This window comes from Phaenicophaeus curvirostris, chromosome 20, assembly GCF_032191515.1.
Source record: "Phaenicophaeus curvirostris isolate KB17595 chromosome 20, BPBGC_Pcur_1.0, whole genome shotgun sequence".
NCBI lineage: Eukaryota > Metazoa > Chordata > Aves > Cuculiformes > Cuculidae > Phaenicophaeus > Phaenicophaeus curvirostris.
In genome coordinates this window covers 12,466,005-12,485,735 of record NC_091411.1, presented here as the reverse complement: position 1 = coordinate 12,485,735, position 19,731 = coordinate 12,466,005, and the positions used below count along the sequence as shown (strand labels likewise).

At 45.8% G+C, this 19,731-nt stretch overlaps 1 protein-coding gene across 2 annotated transcripts in view; it reads left to right on the top strand.

Annotated features, from left to right (window-relative positions):
• Positions 1–19,731, top strand: part of MAPKAP1 (MAPK associated protein 1) — a 90,388-nt gene that overhangs the window by 44,005 nt on the left and 26,652 nt on the right. For both annotated transcript variants that reach the window (XM_069873459.1, XM_069873458.1), the window contains exon 7: positions 5,975–6,084. In XM_069873459.1, the coding sequence (XP_069729560.1) occupies positions 5,975–6,084 (110 nt within the window). The remainder of the gene's footprint in view (positions 1–5,974; positions 6,085–19,731) is intronic.

The following is a 19,731-nucleotide window of genomic DNA, read 5'->3' as shown; positions in this document are numbered from 1 at the left end:
GGCTTGGAGCAGGATTAGGATCTAGCTGCAAATCCAGCAAAAGAAATGTGGAATCTTCATCTTTAACATAATGTGCTCTCACTAGAGGAGCTGATTGGAAATGAGACAACTCCATTGTAAGAAGTGCATTTCCGAGAGGGCTTTTTTCTGGGTCCGCATGTTAAGTTGAAGTCACTTGTGCTTCCTGTGTGAACAATTATGCATAGATAGTGGAATTTGAATTAGAATTGTTAATGTGTCCTCCAGAATTGAGAATTACTTGATCACCACTTGATCAAAAGATTGTTACTACAGTGAGTTTAAATCTGCGTGCTGTCTTGTTTTTGTAGGGGTTTGTTGTAAATTCTACGTCCTCCTCCTTCCCTGTCACCCTACCAGTGCATGTAATTGTGGTTTTATATTTTGCATCTCTTTTTTCCCCTCCTTACGCTGAAGTATTTCAGCCGCTGTCATGTCAGGCTTGTGACTTGTAATGTTTATTAATATTGAATCGCTGTTGAAAAAAGTCGATACTTCTGAGAAGTTTTGCGCTGAAGCGTGGTGGTTTTATCTCAGAGCTCACCCCTCCCGCATGTTGGATGCACGCTCAGATGTTGTGCAGGTACTGAGCTGGCAGTTGTGGAACCTCACCGGGGACCGCATTTCAGCAGGACATGTTGGAGCAGAAACAGTTTGCAGAACTTCATATACTGAAACTCCTGCCAAGGCAAACTCTTCGCACTTGAGTCTGTTATGAATACCCGGTGGCGGTGGCTGGAAGTAGTCCACAGTGCATTTTATATTCCAAGCTGAATGTGAGTGTCTTTGTGGCTGTATAGAGTAGTGAATAATTGAGTTTGATTAGGGAGAGGGACCTCATTATCCCCCCACCTGTGCCCAGCTGGTAGGGGAGGGTCGAAATGAAGCCATTAGCTGTCTCTCTTACTGGCATCTCAAAGAGCTCAAATACATCTGTGTCTTATTTTCTTTTCTGGCACAATCAGTCGAGCGAGCTAAGCAGGCATGACCGAATTTGGCAAGTTCCAAGGACTCTGGCAAAGTTACACAAGGAGAAGACGGAGGGCAGTCGTTCTGGCTTCTAACTGCCCATTAGTCTAGGAGTTATGTTTTTGGGAGATGTCTGTTGTGAAAAGGAGCGCTTTGTCCAGTGTCACACCCGGCAGTCGAAACAGCCCTCGACATTGAGCGTGATCTGTCGGGAGGAGGCAAACAAAGCAGGGCGTTCATGTAGATGCAGGCGCCTTGAGATGATGGAGTAATACCTGAAAGGTCTGAACGAAGGTGGCTTCAAATAAGTTTGTGTGATTGTTAGGGTTCTTTCCCTTGGAAATTCTATTATCACAACTCGGCACTCTCGATCTAATGGTGTTGCTCGAGTTGTAGCTCAGCTGCCAGTTGGCACACAGATGAGATTTGGCAACCGGTTCCTCTGCTCTGTGGTGCTTTCTTCTGTTTTGATACTATGTTTGAATTACTGTTACTATTATAGATGTGTTTTTTTCAAGCAGCACCTCTGCTATACCTGATCGATTAAGGCTTGGAACATTTATAGAATATCAGGCTTTCATCACGCATTTACAATTTCTGTGCCAAGCTTTGCAAAGTGTTTTTTAGGTTACAGAAACGCTCACAGAAGGCAGTTCCAGTTTTTACCTGCGTGTAGGTAATCTACAAAGTATGTTTTAGAGTATTCGTAAAATGCAAATTTAAGGAAGTAAATGGAGGTGCTGAAGTTAAGGCAGGCTCCCAGGATAGAGAACCAGGAAGGGTAGGACCCCAAGAAAGGAGCTGGAGCAGCAAGCTGACTTGTCAGGCATCTACTGGTAGCTTGTGGCAGTGTCAAATGCAGCCAGGTGAACTCAAGAGCACTGTTACCCAAGGCCAGCCCAATATATGCAAAGCAAGATCATTAGGGCTCACAATAAAAACTATCTGGCACAGTTCTGGTTCATGTCACTGTGCTCTTTATCTTAAAAATTACCCGTCTTACATCAGCTGAGATTTTTAGCCATAACTTTGGCTTTGTGCTGATCAAGTGGAAATCATTATTAGTCGTTCCCAGGCACCTCCAGCCATGCCAGCCCTTGATCGCAGGAGCTTTAAGTGCTGTAAATTTCACTTCAGTGTTAAAAAAAAAAATTAAAAATTAAAAAATTACTGCAGATTGGAAAGATGGCCTTTGAGGAGGTTTATTTCTCGTTCAGGGCAGAAGCCTCTTGGGTTTTTGTCTCGGTACCCCAGCCAAGCCCATGGAGAGGACACTGCCTGCTTCCATCCAGCCTCTGGGCACCTTTTCCCCACCGGCATCACCGCCAGAGCTCCTGCCTCCTCTCTTGTTTTCTTTTTCCTCTCCTGAACCTTGCCACCCTGGCTTCAGTGCTGAGGCTGTAAAAGAAGATGGAAAGCCAAGTTACCGCAGAATGATCACTATCATTAACATTCACGGGTGGTTCACTTATCATTCCTGACTGCACAGACATGGCAGCCGTTATGAAACGTCCACAGGTGTAGCACGATGATACATATTACAGTGTGCCACAATGGATTTATGTATTCTGTAACAAAAGAAAAGTGTAATGAAAAAATACAGAAGGTAATCCTTTATTCCTCCACTGCACAATTTATCAGTAATGCCTGCGGATGATAAGTGCCAGGGATTTCCTTTGCTTGATTTAACCTTGTCACCCAAGTATGTTTTTGCAAAATGACAGAAAATACAAGCTAAGGAATTTCTTTGACTTCCAATTTGTAAGCGACAGTTTTAATTGATTGAATAGCATCTGCTTGTCTGTCCCATTTGTAGTGTGCTGACTTAAAATAAAGGTATCGCACTTTAGCAGGGTAAGCTAAACACACAACTGATAATTGTGATTAAGGCTGTGCTGGAGTTGGGTTGAGTGAGGATAGTTCATGCACATCATCGATGCGGAGCATGGTGGGGAGCTGGCGGGGTGAGGTGGGGTGCGTATTTCCAACAGAAGAGCCCCGCTGTGCCGCTCTCACGGGCAAGCGGGCTGTGGTGGATTGGTGCGGATTAGGCGATACAGTGCAAGGGTGGCTCCAGGACTTCATGCGTGTTCGACACCGCTCCAGCTCGCTGGGGGCTTCTCTGCTGCAGTGCAGTTCCTGCACTCCAAGACGCTGGCCTGACCCCCAGCTGATGGCAGAATCTCTTTGGTCTGGGCTTAAATCCACTCGGCTCAGATCAGTACCGAGTGCCACAGTGCTGTGCTGGAGGCTCTAGGTGTATTGGAGAGAAAAGCCGCGCTGCGCGCCGGAGCAGAGGAAGGGGAGAGCTGTGCGTATGAACCGGGCAGGCGCCTCAGCCCCTCTGGCTCGGGTCCAGAGCAAATATCCAAACATTTACAGAAGTGGGGTGCGCTTTACATTTCACTGCTCGCTTACTGGATCTCACACTAAATATAGTAAAACACAGAGGTTTTTCTTATTTTGCTTTGATCAGTAAAAATAAACTTTTGGAGTTTGTTCTGGGATCTGGTCCAGCTTCTGAGGCAAAGAATGGCCAAGGCTCAGGCACGAGTTAGTAATGGAGTGTCAGGAGAATCAGTCTGACAGCTCTCGGGCCAGCAGCTCAACGGAAAGAACCAACCAAGCCGGGATGGCTTGAAACACAGGCAGGATCGACTGCTTTTCAGCAGCGTAAGTGTAAGGAACCCAAAGACAATCTTCCATGTCTGGGCAGTTCCAGATCCGCGTTGGTGTGAGCAGCCTGGGCTGGGACAGCCGTGGTCGGCTGCCACCGGCTGCTTCGCGTCCAGCGTGGGGTGGGCTGCAGGCCTGGCCTTGCTTGTGGGAAAACACATTTGGAAAATACTGGTACTGAAGGGGGAAAAAAATAAGATTGAAACTCCAGTCATTTTGGCAGTGGGAGAATTTGGAAGACTTTCTTCACCTTTGCTGGGTTTTCTTGTCTCCAATAATTTAATTTCTTTCCCTGGGTATTGGTTGCAGTACTGTGAAAGCTTTCTGTGTGGCAGAGCGTCGTGTGGATTGCCTGAAGGATGCAGAGTTCTTTTTAGTTGGTGTTCAAGTGGTTGGGTCTGGTGGGTAAGACTTTTCTTGTAGGGCTTCATTGACAGACACTGTGTCCTTTAGATAAGAGCGCAAAGGTGATCACAACGTAACTGTATTAATGGTTTTTCACTTTTAAAAACTCCACTAACTGTAGCTCTGCAGGTTGTTTGGGACTGGAGCCAAACTGACTTTGGGAGGCAAAGTGAATAACCAGGAAACTGCTGGACAAAGGCGGTGGTGTGGTGCTCGCGCGTGTTGCAGGGCAGGGGAAAATGTGCTCACCAGTCAAGCGTCTGGGGAGGTCTCCGCTCACTGTGTGGCATCAGTCCGAAGCCCTGAGTCCCTGGGTTGCACCGAGGCTGGCGATCTCCCCGCTGCCGGCACGGATGGCGGTCCCTGCTGTGGGGTGGTGGGCTCAGCTCTGCTCCTTCTGTGGGAAACATGGCAGAAAGAGAGAAAAAGTAGATGAGTGAAAACATAGGAAATACTTGGTGTGAAGATGAGTAAGATAAAGTTATCAATAATAAATGTTCTAGAGAACATAAATTTAGGGGGATTAAGCAGTTTCATTTTGCCGGGAACAAAGGGTAGTGAGAATGAAATTCAGATGAGACCCACAGCTGCTGAGGACTGGCCATTGGGTACCGGCGACATGAGGGGCGAGGAGCCAGGGGAGCTGGCTGGGAATCAGGGCAGGCTCTGAGAACAGACCCATCTGATACCTTACACACAGCCTGGCAAGCAGGTTTCCTTTAAGCGTCTGCTCGTGGTGCATTTCCTGGCCACCTCTCAGTGGCCAGCAGTGAGTGTCAGCATACAGTGAGGGCTTGGAGGTGTTTGTTCACTGAGGCCAAGTCCCAGCGTGGGCTGGGGATGCCACATCTGCAGCGATCTGACCTGAAACTTGTATTCCCAGCATTTGTGTCTCGAAGTGACCTGTAACATGGTCTTGGTTTGAGGTTGTGATTGTGTGTCTTGGAGCGCTTTTGACTGCCAGTTACTTTTTAAAATATTCCAGCTGTGATATTCGTATAGAGCTCTACTCCCTGATTAAAATTCCTCCTTGCCCCAATCAAAGCTCCTCCTCCTGCCTAAATAGCTTTGCAAAACTGTTTTTTCCATGCAGTGCAGATCTCTCTCCCTGTGAGTGCCTGCAGCCCTCCGATCTCTGTGCCGACTGTCTGCAGTGACATCTACTGACATGAGCAGAGATTGACTGCAAGGTCTAAGGGGCAAAATTTACTGATGTGTATTAATCCGGTATCTCTTCTGTTATATAGTCATCAACTCTGCTTCCCCAGTGATGCCACTTGCAGTGTTTGGCTGTCGGGATCTCCCTGCTGGCAGGGTTTCCCCCAGGTGGAGACTCTCTTGCGGGCACTGGCCAGGACAAGGACCTTCCTGTCCTCAGCCTTTGCCAGAGACTTTGGGCCATGATTTGCAAAAATATGTCCAAAAAAAGCAAATTACATGTGTTTGAAATAACGTGAGACATTAACAGTGCAGAAAAGCTGCTGTTGCTTCTCTGAGTGCTGTTCTTCCGCTTCTCATTAATGGTTTGTCCTGTCTGCCATCGCAACGTGTATGGAGATGACATTGCAAACTGGTTCTCTGGGACGCGCTGCGAAACGCCCAGCAGATAGTTAATAATGAGGAGCTGAGCTCCGCAGGTACATTTCCTCATTTTTCTTTTTTAATGCTGAACACAAATTGGTCAAAAATAAAGATAAATTAGGAAAAACCTTCCACCCGTTGAATCTCAATCCATTTTCCCCATTGTTGTCTCTGCCCTTCTCAGGGAGTTGGCTCGGTTTCTCCTTTCCATAGCACGACTTTGTTGATTGTGCCTAACAAGTCCTTTGATTGAAGCTAACAAAAATTGGGGGGAGCTGCCTGGTGATGATTGTTTTGTAAAAATGCATGTGCATCTGTCTTGCAGAAATGCTGCTCATGGATTCTCCCTTATTCAGGTGGACAGTATGAAGGTCACCATGAAGGATATCTTACAAAAGGCCTTAAAGAGAAGGAAGGGATCACAGAGAGGCTCAGGTGGGTTATTTATCGTATTTTCTAGAGGGCAGGGTGTTTTTCCATGAGCATATTTTATCTCTTTTGAACTGTTGTGAGAGATGCTGTTTTTCAGCGGGGACTGCAATTTCCGGCACCACGCAAAAGCAGTTCTGTGCGCAGGTTTGTGTTGTAGACACTGGCAAAGAGCCGGCAGTGGAGGAGCTGCAGAGCAGGATAGTCATTACTGCAAATATTTATGTATGATAACAAAGCTATTTGCATTCGAGTCCAGCTAGTGGTGGTTTGAGACGATGGGTGGAAGGACAGGGAGGCCAGGGCTTGATTGAATTTGTATAGTTTTAATTTATGTAAGAAAACAATACTTAGTGTGTTTTTTAATAATTTGAAGGACTCATCTTTAATGGTAAAGAGAAATTTTCTTTCTGCAATGTTGTCAAAATAGTGCTGTTGTAGTTAAAACATCTTTAAAAATAGGTAATTTTCCGTACTTGCATTTATACTTCAGAACAATGCTTTTCCTGGGTGTAAATGTCTATATGCGTTAGTATAGATATTTCAGAAGTATAAGGCTGAGAGATCTTTCCAGCAACAAGAAATAATTACTGTGAGAAATTGCATCGAGTCTTGTCACGCAACAAAGGAACTTTAATATAAACCCATCTATATCCGAGGTGAAGATAAGGATCTTGTCTTTGTAAATGAATGAAGCCTCCTTGTATACCCTTAGTTTTAACTAAGGGAAAAGAAAATAAACCTTATTCTCTTTAGAAAAAGTAGTTGGGTGCAGTTTTTAAACGAGTGTATAATCTGTCACAGATTTAATTAGCTATCTTCAGATGAGAGCTGAAGTTTTAATAAAAGTTAGAAGAGATAACATGGTGAAGGACATGGATGAGCTGTCTCAAGGCCATATTCCAAGGGAACGATAAGAGCTGTAAAAAATGGCAGAGGAGAGCAATTGAATGAAGCAATGAAAATCTGATTCTCGTAAAAAAAAAAAGGGGGGGGGTGGAGGAAGAGCAGGAGCGCGGTGGTAGGGGTGGCTGTGGATGAGCCCCGCCAGCGTCTGCAGCAATTTGGCTGCTGGCCAGCAGTCATTGTTCACCCTCGGCTGTGGCGGCTCGGTCCAGATGTGCCAACTGCACGTCCCGGCTCTTGCCAGCTGACTGCGCCGTTTGATAACCAGCTCTCTGGATGCCCATCACTGGCCGCAGAGATAGAATTAAATGATGATGATCTTCCCACAAGTTGGGAGAGGAAACAATGCATATAAATCTTGATTTCATCTCAGCATGAGAAGTCTTTATCCATCATCACTCATAATGAACAAGTCGTTAGCTGCGATGAATGGTGTTCTGGTTTTCTCAAACACCTCTTTTGTTCACTTTTTGGGTGACTTTTATTTATTTCCTGGGGTCAGATTTCTCTTCCCTGAAGGGAGGCAGCTAAAGGATGCACTTAGCTCAGTCTTTAACTGCTTTCCTCCTTCCTGGAACAGATGTTTCGCTCTTTGTCTGTTTGAAATTTGGTTTTCCTTTTATTTTGTTACTTTTGCTCAGTGATTTAGAAATGGAACAGACCTGTCATGTATTCCTTCAGCTCATACATTCATTTCTGCTGGCTTGGCACTCCTGCTCAGAGACCTTTGTAGGATAGAGGGGTGTTTGTATCACTGTGGGCTTTTTTTAATTGTGTAAGAAAATATCAAAATTTACTTCTTATGAATTATCTGTGTGACATCTGACCTCTTTGAGATGCAACCATGATCCCTGCTGTGGATTTAGCACAGCAGAAGTCACAACTAAAAACCTTTTGGTTGCTTACAGGTATATTGACTTTTGAACTTGTAATTGGATTTTTTGCAGCAATTGCTGTTACTCGCAGATTGCAGTTTAAGCCTGTGTATAGAATTAGGACCTGCGGTTGAAAGCTTCATGGATTGGAGCCACTGTGAGAGAAGCGATCGCTCTAGGAGAGGGTTTCTACTTGAGTTCCCCTTTTACTGAATTTCATACATGAAAACTTTATTTTTTTGGTTTATTCTTTAAATGTCAGTGAGCACTCGTAGTGTCAGATCAGCATGTGGTGCTGTTGCTTGGGTGAAGAGGCTTCTCAGATTTGATATTCATGTAGTACACTGTTAAATCACAAATTAAACTTTGTAATTGCAATTATCTCCCGTTATCCAAAACTTCCCTTATTCCCAGTCACTTCCCTTGTCTGAACTGGTGGTTCACCAGCCAGCAGGCTTTGAGGGTCAGGAGATTGCGGTGCCATCATCTCCAAAACAGCAGAAATGGCAGCTGTCTTTTCAGAGGGTTCCTTGTGCTTGTGCTGCCTCCAGATCAGGAACCAGCCTTCCCCAGCCCTGGCTGCTGCACAAGACGAGCCGCGTGGAGGTTACGCCTGGGCTACAGGGTGTTAATACACGGGATGGCACCGCAATGGGCAGGGATAGACTGGAGCGAGAGCAGGGAAAGGGTTTGTCATCATTCCTCTTCTCCCACCAAGTTCTTCCTACTGGGAGTGGATGTGCCTCTGGCTTTTGCTGGGAGATGCACAGATAAATGGAATGTAAGATCATACCATTAGCACAGCGCGGTCCTGCGCTGCTGCAGTTCAAGTCATCATTAAGCAGTGGATTAGGATGTCAGAGTTCTGCATATTTTACATGAGAGCTGGAAATAAAGCACTCTGGGTTGTGGAATGAGCTCTCAGAGGAGCTGGTCTGACCCAGCGATGGACCACCTGGAGGGGGCTCGGTGGAATCTCTCATGTGAGAGTCTTCTCAGAAGGTCAGGATGGGAGAGAGAGACCAAGGGTGGGTGATCCCCCACCCACAGCAGCCGAGCAGCACGGAGAGCAAAGCTGAGCGCTCCTGTCCATGCTACTGGGACCTCGCTGGGCAGTAGACTGGCCAGGCAGTGCTGGGGTGCAGGGGTAGCAGCCCTGCAGAGAACCCCCATGTCCATAGGAAGTTTAAGGATTGCTTTGTATACACCTGCCTGTCTGGATCTCTCTGAGAGTGTCTGAGCGTTGTGAGTAGCAGCAGCTGATGGCTTAAACACAAAACTGCCTGCACTGTGGCACATCTACAGGAAGGTGATCTCGTACTTGGGATCACGAGTGTAAGAACTTCCTGTTATTCTGAATGTGTCAGTGCACATGCTGGATGTGGTGCTGCCCGGATTCTGGACAGGTGTAATAATGAGTCTTGAAAAGCCTTTTCAGGAGGTGGGATTTGGGGGATTTAGTACTTGGTATAATTCTGCTCCCTAGAAATGCCTAAGGATGTTAATACTAACTTCAAAAGGGGTAGATTTTAGGCATGCTTTTAAAATCCCACCCTCACGCTTTGCAGAGAAGGTTTTATTGGTCATACAGATCATGTTCCATAGCTTAACGTTCCATTGTCCATACAGCTTCATTTGCTTTATCACTAGCTGTTTCTCCCATGCAATCAGTCTCGTGTGTGTTTCTGCTGGTTTGATTTTTGCCAATACTCACAGGTTACCCCGTTAGCCTAGGAGTTGAGGGTATGGTAGCTGTAAATTTTAAATCCTACTTTTTAGGAAGGCTGTCAGTCAAATGAAGGAAAGCAGAGCTTTTCCAAGCTGGAATGTGGAGCCCGTTATGTTCAGATACCCCAGCTCAGCCCAGCCTGGGTCTGACAGCATCCCACTGCATGCAGGAGATCTTATCGCACTTTTTATATCCGCACTGAAGCCTGTGTTCAGTATCTTCTGTAAAATATGTTTGCGTGTCTTACAATTTTAAGAACATAAGAAAGATGATGGCTTTATTCTTGATACTTTGTGTATATTGATGCCATGGTGATTCTCAAATTAAATATGTGCAGGAACCATATGTACACTTGAAAGTTATCTTCCTCGCCTTTGAGCTACCTCGTTCCTTTTGCTCTTCAACAAATACATTCCCCGGACTGCCAGTTGCCTTTTCCTCCAGAGCTTGGCTGAATGGACTATAAATACTAATGTAAAGTAAATAAGAATGCAGAGAGAATGTGTATAGAGGCTTTGTTTTCAAACAAATTAAGCGTTGATGTCAGTATATAAAACCCAAATGTTCTTAGAGGAAGTGGGAGACGAAACTAAACAATGTGAAATGCTTAAACATTAGAATAATCCTGCCCGCCTCTGGTCCATGTCAGTCGCTCTTCATGTGGAATTTCTTGTGAACGGAGAAGCCTTGTCTGATTAATCTCGTCTGATCCTAAGTAGAGGAATTCTTTGCAGGGTGAACATGCTACTGATTATTATTTGACAGCTGCTTCAAACTGCAAACATCCCTGAACCAGAAATGCTCAGTCCTTTTAAGAACAAAATGCTGTACAACTCTAATTGTTATAAACAATTCCTTCTGCCAACATCTCACAGACATGACCTGTATTTTCCGTAGGTTAGAGGGAGAGTTATTAACTTGGTATTCTGTTCAGTTTGGAGAGGGACTAATACTTCTCGTGTAAATGAAAACAGCTGCTTTACAATAACATTCAAGCCCTAACAGCTGTCAACTGGTGCTTTTTGCATTCTTTAAAATGTGTAAAGTGACCGAAAATAGCCTAAAATAATTGTACAAGCCTGGATAAATGCGTTATCTCACTGCCCCGGGAAGAGGAACAATAAGGAAACAGAAAAATTCGAGACACAAGGATAGGACATAAAAATAAAAGCCTCCATGTTATATTTTAGTCTCTGCAAAAAGAATCAAAAGAATTGTAGCTGCAAAGGCAAGTTAAAGACGTCTGTTCAATCACTAGGCAGCACAGAGCTGTGGCAAACAGCACGCTCTGTAACAAACCAGGTTTGTGAGGGGTTGTTAGGCCTGTGGTTCATATTTGTTCTCACAGAGCTGTTAAGTTACCAGATTTGGGGACAGAGCTGAAAATGAGGAGTTCTTCTGCAAACACGAGAACGTCAGGCTTGTCTTCCGCTCAGAAGAGAGCTGAGTTTTTGTTTGAAATTCACTTTCTAATGTATCAGTCTCAGCACCGCTTTTAATGTCAAATTTCATATCTCAAACGGGCTTCTGGAACTGTTTATAAACACATTTTATTCAAAACTTACACAGGAGATAGGTGAAAACAGTGGTTCAAGGATACTGTTGGTGTGTGAAACCACTTACTGCCCAGCAGTCCCAGACCCAAGGGAGATCGCGTGGATGCCGTAACGCTGAAGGCTTTCGTTTAAACCTGTCCCATGATTTTCCCATTCCTGGAGTGTCTCAGCAGCTGGGTTTGTAAATACCTGGTCCTGATGCTGTGATGCCACAATTGATTTGTCTTGTTCCTGCCTCCCACAGATGCTAAGGAGAGCTGGCGTTCCCAGAGTGCCGGGAAGGGGCACGGTGGCTCCGTGTTCCTGTGGCTGGAAAGAGGGAGGAGAATGTCTTGGGGCCAAAATACTGTGGTGGCTGCAGGCAGGACAGGAGCACATTAGCCCCCTTGGTGGAGCAGGTTGTCTTTGGTTCCAAAGGCAAATACATCCCTGTGGGTTCTTTGGAGAATCCAGTACCTAGAGCGAGGGCTCAGGGTCTCCACTGTGTGTGCAGAATGGCTCTCCTGAAGCTACACCTTGGACTGCTTCCTGTCAGGGACATGTCCCCATTTAATATGTAAATTACGGAAAATTGGACTTTTAAAGGAATGTGACACTGTGACCTTTAAACATATCCCTAGTGATCTTTCAGATGATGCCTGCTCTCCCAGTTCTCAGTGGGGGTCATCGGAGGTGTTGGAAAGTGCAGGAGAAGAGAGCTTACAGGCTGTAGATGTTAAGGCCAGGAAAGACCTGTTCCACTCTTGCTGACAGAGGCCAGCACTGCAGCGGCAGCACTGAGGCTGGGGCAGCTGGAGACTGAGTATCTCTCTCCTCGGATGCCCTTGCTGCTGGCAGAGCTGTGGTTCCTCATCCCCACCTTGTAGGCAGGGGAACAGGACATAAAGAAATGGCTGGAAAGGGTGAGTTGCATTTTTATAGCCTCTCTCTATATTTATTTATATTAAAAAGGAGAATTGGAAAGATAAAAACTATGTGAAACCACAATCATTTGATTAAAGCATTTTCAAGAGAGGAATCACAGTTAGAATAAACTGTCATTAAAGTTTGTTACAGTCACTGAATGATGGCAACTGAGGAGTTTAAATTTAAAAGTAAATATGTTAGAGTAGGCGATGCATATGTTTGCTCTAACTCTTAAGAGATGGAAGCTTCGGCATCTGTGACAGTGAAAAGCCAATTAATTTGTATTTCCTTATGTTTGCATGCATGCTTTTCTGCTTAATGGGAATTTTGAGTTTCTTTGGCTTTCAGTGCTTTGTTTTGGATAATTATAGCGTCCCTGCAGAGTCTTCTGCTCCTAGTTATGAATGGCTTTACCTGGAAACATGTCAGAAATCCTGGTTTTCCTTACATTAAGCAGGATTTAAGTTAAAAGAATATCAATATTCGTAGATCCCTGGTCCCTGTTTCACAAAAGAGGCAATGGTGGGTGATAGAAAATATGTAAGAGGAGGTGCACAACCCTGTTGTCCCACCTGCAGCGGATTTTCCGCAGCAGGGTCAGTGCTGTGCAGGGTAAGCCCCTTGGAGCTGGAGACCGTGTGAGAGAAGCTGCTCAAAAGGATTTCCTTCTGCGTACGAACTCCAGCTCCATATTGCAGCAGCAATGATTTCTTTCAGCAAGCCCTTTTCTCCCTGCCTGCTAATGCTGAGCAGCTGCCGCTGTGATGGGGGACAAGGATTCTGGTGTCCGGGGAACAGCTTGTTGGGAATAAAGTTTGTGAGTAGTTTGTCAGCATGGAAATAGCTCATTAGCCCCGTGTGTTTGGGCCAATGGGATTCTGGACGTCAGCCCAAGTGGGTGAGGAAAGTTTTTCATGCCTGGCCTCTGAAATGAAAGTGGAATACTGAAGGAAGCCTATTTTAGAGCTGGTGGTATTGAAGTCGTGCATTTACTGGCTCCTCTGGACTGGTAATAAAGTGGTAATTTGCATGACATTTTAAATTCTGCAGCTTAGTGTCTGGATGACGCTTTTTGCTTTGTCTTGTCCCCCCCGATGGACACAGGTACTGCTGATGGACTAGGTACGTTACAGGACCGTCTCCCTCCTGCTCGATTCTCATGGAGCTTGAAATCCACCTGTCTGGGTGGTTGTGTTGCCCCTTGCTGCAGTGCCATTACTGATAGGTCTGCAATCAGGAGAAAGCACCTTCTCGCTTTATAATCCCAGTCCATAAGGTAGAGAGCTTGTGTTGGTCTGCATCATGAGTACCATGAGTAACCAGCTGAGCTGGTGTTGCAGGCGTTCGTGTCAGTGCCGTCGTTGGGTCACAGGCGGTGGCCCTGGCATCATCTCTTGCATTGGTGGTGTGAAAATCTGTATATTGTATTTCTGCCATGGGTACATTACATCATAGAACAAACACGATGATTTCTTTATCCTTTCAGCTTTGTTTAGAGCTACACATCACTAATGCAAGAAGAATAACAGTCTGTAGCAGCAATTAAATAAAAGACCGTCTGTTAATATCCCGTAAAGTCTGCTTTGCTCCTAGATATGCCGTGTGGTTTCTGTCCTACAAAAAAGCAATACATAGATGAAGTGTTTGTTTCTTTTTAAAGGGCTTTTGACTAAATTCTTTAATTTCACTGGCTGTCAAGGCAGCGTTAAGTAAAATGGGTTTGAACTGCTGTAGTTTTTGTGTACTGGACTAGATGTCAGAAACCTTTGCCATCACTGGAAATCCTGTCACTCTGGATTTACTATCTGTTTCCCACAGCTGAATTCTTAAGCAGTGTGATTTAACACCTTGGCTCTCCATCAGCCTGGCCTGGCATTTATTTGAATGCATTACACCACTGGTTTCCATAAACTATTTTACAATTGTTTCATATAAATGACTGTTTATTTCTACAAAAACCATCTGTATTTCTGCGGAGAGCAGCAGACAACTGTATGTGGAATTCAGTCATGTCACAACAGTGCAAGTGAAGAAAAAACAGATTGGACTGGAAAAAAAAAAAGTCTCGTGCTTGTGCGTAACGTTTGAAGTTTGTTTTCACTATTTAAATCTTTGTTTATTAACCAGTATTTGCATTTGTAATGATAAAATCTTTATTCCGCTTCAGAGGTGTTGAGGGACTTTGGGGATTTTTCTCGGATAAGCAGATTCAAGATGTCCTCAGAGCAGTAGCATTCGAGATGTAAACATTCTGCCTCGACAGCTCTTTCCTCTCAAACTGTTTACATGTTTTCTGTTGTTTTATTGTCATTGCCAAGCAGACAATGGGATCCCTGCCCTTCTGGCATGCTCCAAGCCGAACCCCACAGAAGGAGGCCTGGGACCTCTCTGCTCCCCGTTCCACACTCTCTGCAGTGCATTGGTCCCTCATTGATCCCTCTCCTCCTTCAGGCTCTTTTGTTTGGCATCCTTGCCCCACGCTCTGCTGGTGCAGGGTCAGAGTCCAGCGAGGGGAGAGCTGCTCTGCGCCCCAGGGGCACCTCCCGGCAGGCGCTGTGATGCCGCGCTTCGCGTGCTCCCAGCCGGCGCCCACCCAGCACCCGCACTGAGCTATTTTAATTCTCCCATATGCCACCCATGTGCTGGCAGAGGGAAAGCTGGAATCCAGTAGTCTTACACTTAGCGCGACTGATACTTTCTGACAGACTATTTGAAATGATAGAAATACATAAACCTCCTCTTTTTTATGACCTTGTAATAGCTGTAACATATTTCCAGCAAATATTTTCTACAGCAATAATAAAAAAGCGATAACAAAAAAATAAATATAAATATAGTTGAAGCTCAAAAGAGATCGCGCTTCCAGAACCTAGGGTTGGAGCAGGGCAGCAGTAAATCACGTATCCCTGTGAAAGGAGAAACCTGAAATAGGAAAGTACCGCAGACATCAACATTAAATGTTTATCAACTGTTTTCCTTTGACTACTTTCCTGCCTTAATTCCATATGCGGGCAGAGCCTGAGCGATAGCTTCTGTTCACTTTGGTTACACGCTGTCTGCCTGGCGTCTGCTGCCTCAGCTGAGTGGTGGTGACTGTGTGATTCTTGTTACACTTCTTATTTTTCCTGTGTTATTTTGGAATTACAGCCATACTCACAGGAGCGCTGGAGGCCCTGTGTGCCCGGAGGTTCTGCGGCAGCGTGTGTGCTCCCACGCTTTCCTCCCGGTTAATGTGAGTTGGTGTGACCCGTCCACTGTCACCGTGCCTGCGCTGCTCAGCCCCGTGCAGCAGTGCCGGCTCTCGTGGGAGTGGAGCCCAGTGTGCGGGATTGGTGAGGGTGGGACAGAGAGACGCCGGGTGCTGCAGGAGTGTGAGCAAAGGCAGCTCAACGAGGATAAGCAGGAGACTGGGCATGCAGAGTCGTGAAAGTCCTACAGCAGCACTTAAGATTCTGTGGTCAGTGTGAGTGGTGGGCTAAAATACTGCGTCCTTCACCGCCATAGATGCTCAGGTGGTCTCATAGCTCCCGGCATCACATTTCCTGGCTGTCCAGGGAGAGGTCTGCATCTGCTGTAAAATCAGGTGAGCTTTACTGCTCTGCTGAAGCGCAGTGCTGTGTGCATCCCCTACTGCCGGGGGGCCTCAGCAGAGCTTGCATTTGGAAGCTGCTGATCTTGTACCAGAGCATTCTGTAGAGTTGTATGCGGAGCTGTGCCAGGAAAACAAGTTTAGACCTAACTGCTCCAGGAACAGTGACACACCAGCATGATCAAGACAGTCGTCACTGAGAGATATGGAAAAGGTCAGATATGAGGATGCTGTACTGGTAAATGTGATATATAATGTGCTGCTCCTGTCTGCTGCTTTCGGGTGCGTATGTGGCAGATACAACCCCTGTGCTGAACAGGATGGGCTTTGAGGTCCCTTCCAACCCAAGCCATTCCATGAGTCTGTGATTCCTTACCAGGCACACTGTGAAATTATGAAATGAAGACTTAGCGAAGAGCAGCACTAATACATGACGTGCAGACAAATGCAATGTACTGAGGAGAAAGCGGGCATGGCTTTTGCCAGGCAGATTGTGCCTCAGAAACCACCGCTGCCTGTGAGGAGGTCCAGAACCATGACTGAGGGTGATGGGTTTTCTACCGCATGCTTAGATTTCAAAAAAAATTTGACAAAGGCTCATAAAGCAGTTAAGCTGTCACAGGATGAGAAGGAGGATCCTCACGTGGATTAATAATTGATTAAAAGACAGGAAACAAAGAATGGGAATAATGGCCCTCCATTATTAGTAACTAGGTTACTGGTGGAGCTCCAGTGGAACTGGTAGAACCTGCCTTGTTCTGTTAATGCAGGAGAGGGAAAAGGATGTGAATGCTGATGTGACAAAATGTGCTGTTGATACAAAAGAGGTAAGAATAGTGCAAATAAAAGCTGTCTGTGAAACACTGCAGAGGTATCCCACAATGCCTCGTGACAGGACAATGAAATGGGAGGGAGAACTCTGTGTCAATGAGAGCAGATAATATACATGGTGAAAAGCAACCACAAGGATATGCGTACGGTGATGGGCTCTAATTACCTTTCATCAGTGAGGAAAGTGTCCTGGAGTTGCCATGGGTCGTTCTCAGAAGACTTCAGCTCAGCACTTGGGACAAACAGACATCGGCGACCAGGGAAGGAGTAGGGAGCAAACCAGAAAGCAATACTGCGCCAGTCAGTCGTGGTGTGCCCATGTCTTAATTGTTATATTTCATCTCAAAAAGCATAATACAGAAGTAAAAAGACACAGAAATGGATGAGTGCAAAAATGGATCAGACATGAAAGGAGGAGATGGTGCTAAGGAGAGATCTTTTCCAGTTTGGAAAAGACACGAGCAGGTTTAAGAGCTGGTTCTGAAGTGCCCGTGGTAGAGACAGTGAATGGGAGGGGGTTCACAGTTGTTGGTAAGAACTGCGTGCCCCAAAAGCTGTGGGCTGGCAGGGCTTTGAGAAACTAAAGGCAATTCTTGTTCTTGCATGCAGAATAAATTGTGGAGGTCACTGTTAGGGAAATCAGAAATTCAAGTGTGTTTTAAGCAAATGCAGGGACCAGAAAGAGATCAGGAAGAGCTCACAAAGGGCATGGCTGGAGCTGGGGCTGCTGTGAGGTTTGCAGGAGCTCTTGGGAGGGAGGTGACGATAGGGGTGAGCAGGACGTAGCGCTGTGTTTTGTTGCAGAGACTAACGCTGTAAAGTATAGGTTTAGTTTTAAACCGTTTGGATTTTTTGTTCAATATGGTCTTTCTAGTTTAGGCTTGACAACTCCACAAACATTAAACATTGAGGTAAGTCTGTCTGTGATCGTTACTTTGCCGTACTAAGAGTTTGGAGTTGGAGGTGGTTTTGTTTGGGGTTTTGTTTAAGGCCTTGTTCTCTTTTCAAGCGTTAGTGTTTGTTTATTGTGCAGATTCCACCCCTGACCGCTGTTCTCCATTGCTATTGAAAGTTAATGGGGGAAAAATTGCATTCCAAACATTTGAACCTGTAGTAGCCATGGCTGAACTTAGTTGATCTCTGGTGATCGGTTCAATTTAGTTACGATTTTTAGCCATTAGGCTGGGGCTGAATGATGGTGATTTGGTTGAGGCCAAATGTCTGTAGAAAATTGGCTGTTTGATAAGAGCCCTGTTATCAGAGGGGGATACTTTCTCATTTACATTTAGATGAGTATTGATTATTTATTTACTCAGAGAAGTGAGATTCGTTCCCAATCTTATCTCTCTCGTCTCTGCTTGTCAGCAGAAAGAGAGATAGAGCTCCTGACATCAGCCCAAGATAACAGCACTTTGTAGCGAAGATAAAAGTTGGAATGGGCCTTTTTCTGATCTTGACTGAAAGGATAAGTTTTAAAAATTAGAACTGATGGGTCGTGCTTTCAAAACCCCATTCTGAAGGCTTTGCAGTTTAAATGGCGACAGAATTGGTTTGCTGTTATTTGGGTGGCCATTCGCCTTTTGTAAGAGACCTACTTAATTTGATTACATGGTGGCATTCTGCCCGGGACGCCTTTGCATTGTGCTGTGGGACCAGATGATGTTTCCTTGTTTGGTTTAGTTCCTGATAAACCTTCCTCTGTTCAAAGAGGTACCTTGAACTAAGAAGTACAAAGGATATCAGTAGGCAGAAACATGGTGTGGGTGGTTACACAGGGATTGCAGAGGGAGGGATGCCATCAGCTCTGCAGGTGAGGCGTGCGAGTGTCCGGCTCCAAGGATGCGGAGCGTGGCCCTGGGAACGGTCAGCTCTGTCCGTCAGCGCTGTTTCTCCACAGCTGCTGGGCTGATAGTCCCATAGAACAAGCCTAGAGGAGAGTAACAACTGTTGCTGGCAGTGTTTGCAGTGTGTGGTTTAGGTGCTCGCCACTGCACGCCAGACGCATCGCCAGTAGCATGGTCCAGGGATGGAGAAGACCCAACACCTCAGGGCACCAGATCTGGTGGAGAAGGGGCCCAGCTCTCACACCTTCTGGGGGCCCTGGACAAATCTCTGCTTGTTTTTGAACAAGAAGAGTTTGCTTGGAGGTGGAGCCACTGCTCTGTCACCATTTTGTGGCTCATTTCAGGCTGCTGCCTCCATTCCCTCCTTCCACTCCAGACACGTGGACACTTCTTTCTCCAGCCCTGCTTGCTTAACCCAGCAACAGTTTCTCTTAAGTACTTGCGACAAAACTACAGAACTAGGGTAGGGTTTCATATGCATTAGCTTTGTCATCTGGGAATTTTGCCTTGGTACTTTCCATCTTAGCATATTGGTTCCCAACCAGTGGAACACGATCCCCATGGGCTGCAGCCCCAGCCCGACGCCGTGGGGAGTGGGATGTGCCCAAGCCATGGTCTGGGCTGTTGGCAGGGGAGCTCTGGGACGTGCCCAAGCCGTGGTCCCTGCCGTCAGTGGCGGAGGTCCAGGACGTGCCCGAGCCACAGTCCAGACCATCAGTGGGGAAGCTCTGCCTGGGTCGCGGGCCAGGACCGCTCTGTGCCAGGATTTTTAAGGTTTATTTTACAACTGCGTGGAGCATTTGCATCAGATTACAGCAATCCATAAAATCCAGCTTTGGCGTTACCACTTGAAATTCTGCTGGAGTTCCCAGAGCAGGGTTCTGTTAGGAGACCGTTAAATTACCCGATGTTTCTACCGCAATGACATCATTTGAACTTGAGAGAGAAGTCTGGTAGTAAAACTGCCCCGCACGATAAGCCTATCACTTTTCATCTGTTATGAAGCAGGGGTCAAGTAAATGTGTATGGATATGTAAAATATATTATTTAAGAGTAGAGACTTTCTACAAATCCACTTACTCTTTGTTATTAATTTCTTGGTATTTTCTGTTTTAAAGACGTATGGAAGGTGACCTCAGTTTCTGGGTTGTAGCTCTTGCATTGCTTTATTAGCAGGCAGTTAACACACTCCCAACACAAACTGGGTAGAACGGTTTACCTGAGTCCTGGGAATCGCGTGGCTCTGCTGGGGCAAGTAGCTCCGTCTGCAGTGGGAGCAGTTGGAGTTACAGTTTGGGAGCAGGTACCAAGAACACAGGCGTTCGGATGCGAACCAACAGTCCTGCTGGCTTTGTCATCACTGGGTACCATCCAGCATTTGGATATGATTTGGGAATGCCTGGAAGGCACTTCCTAA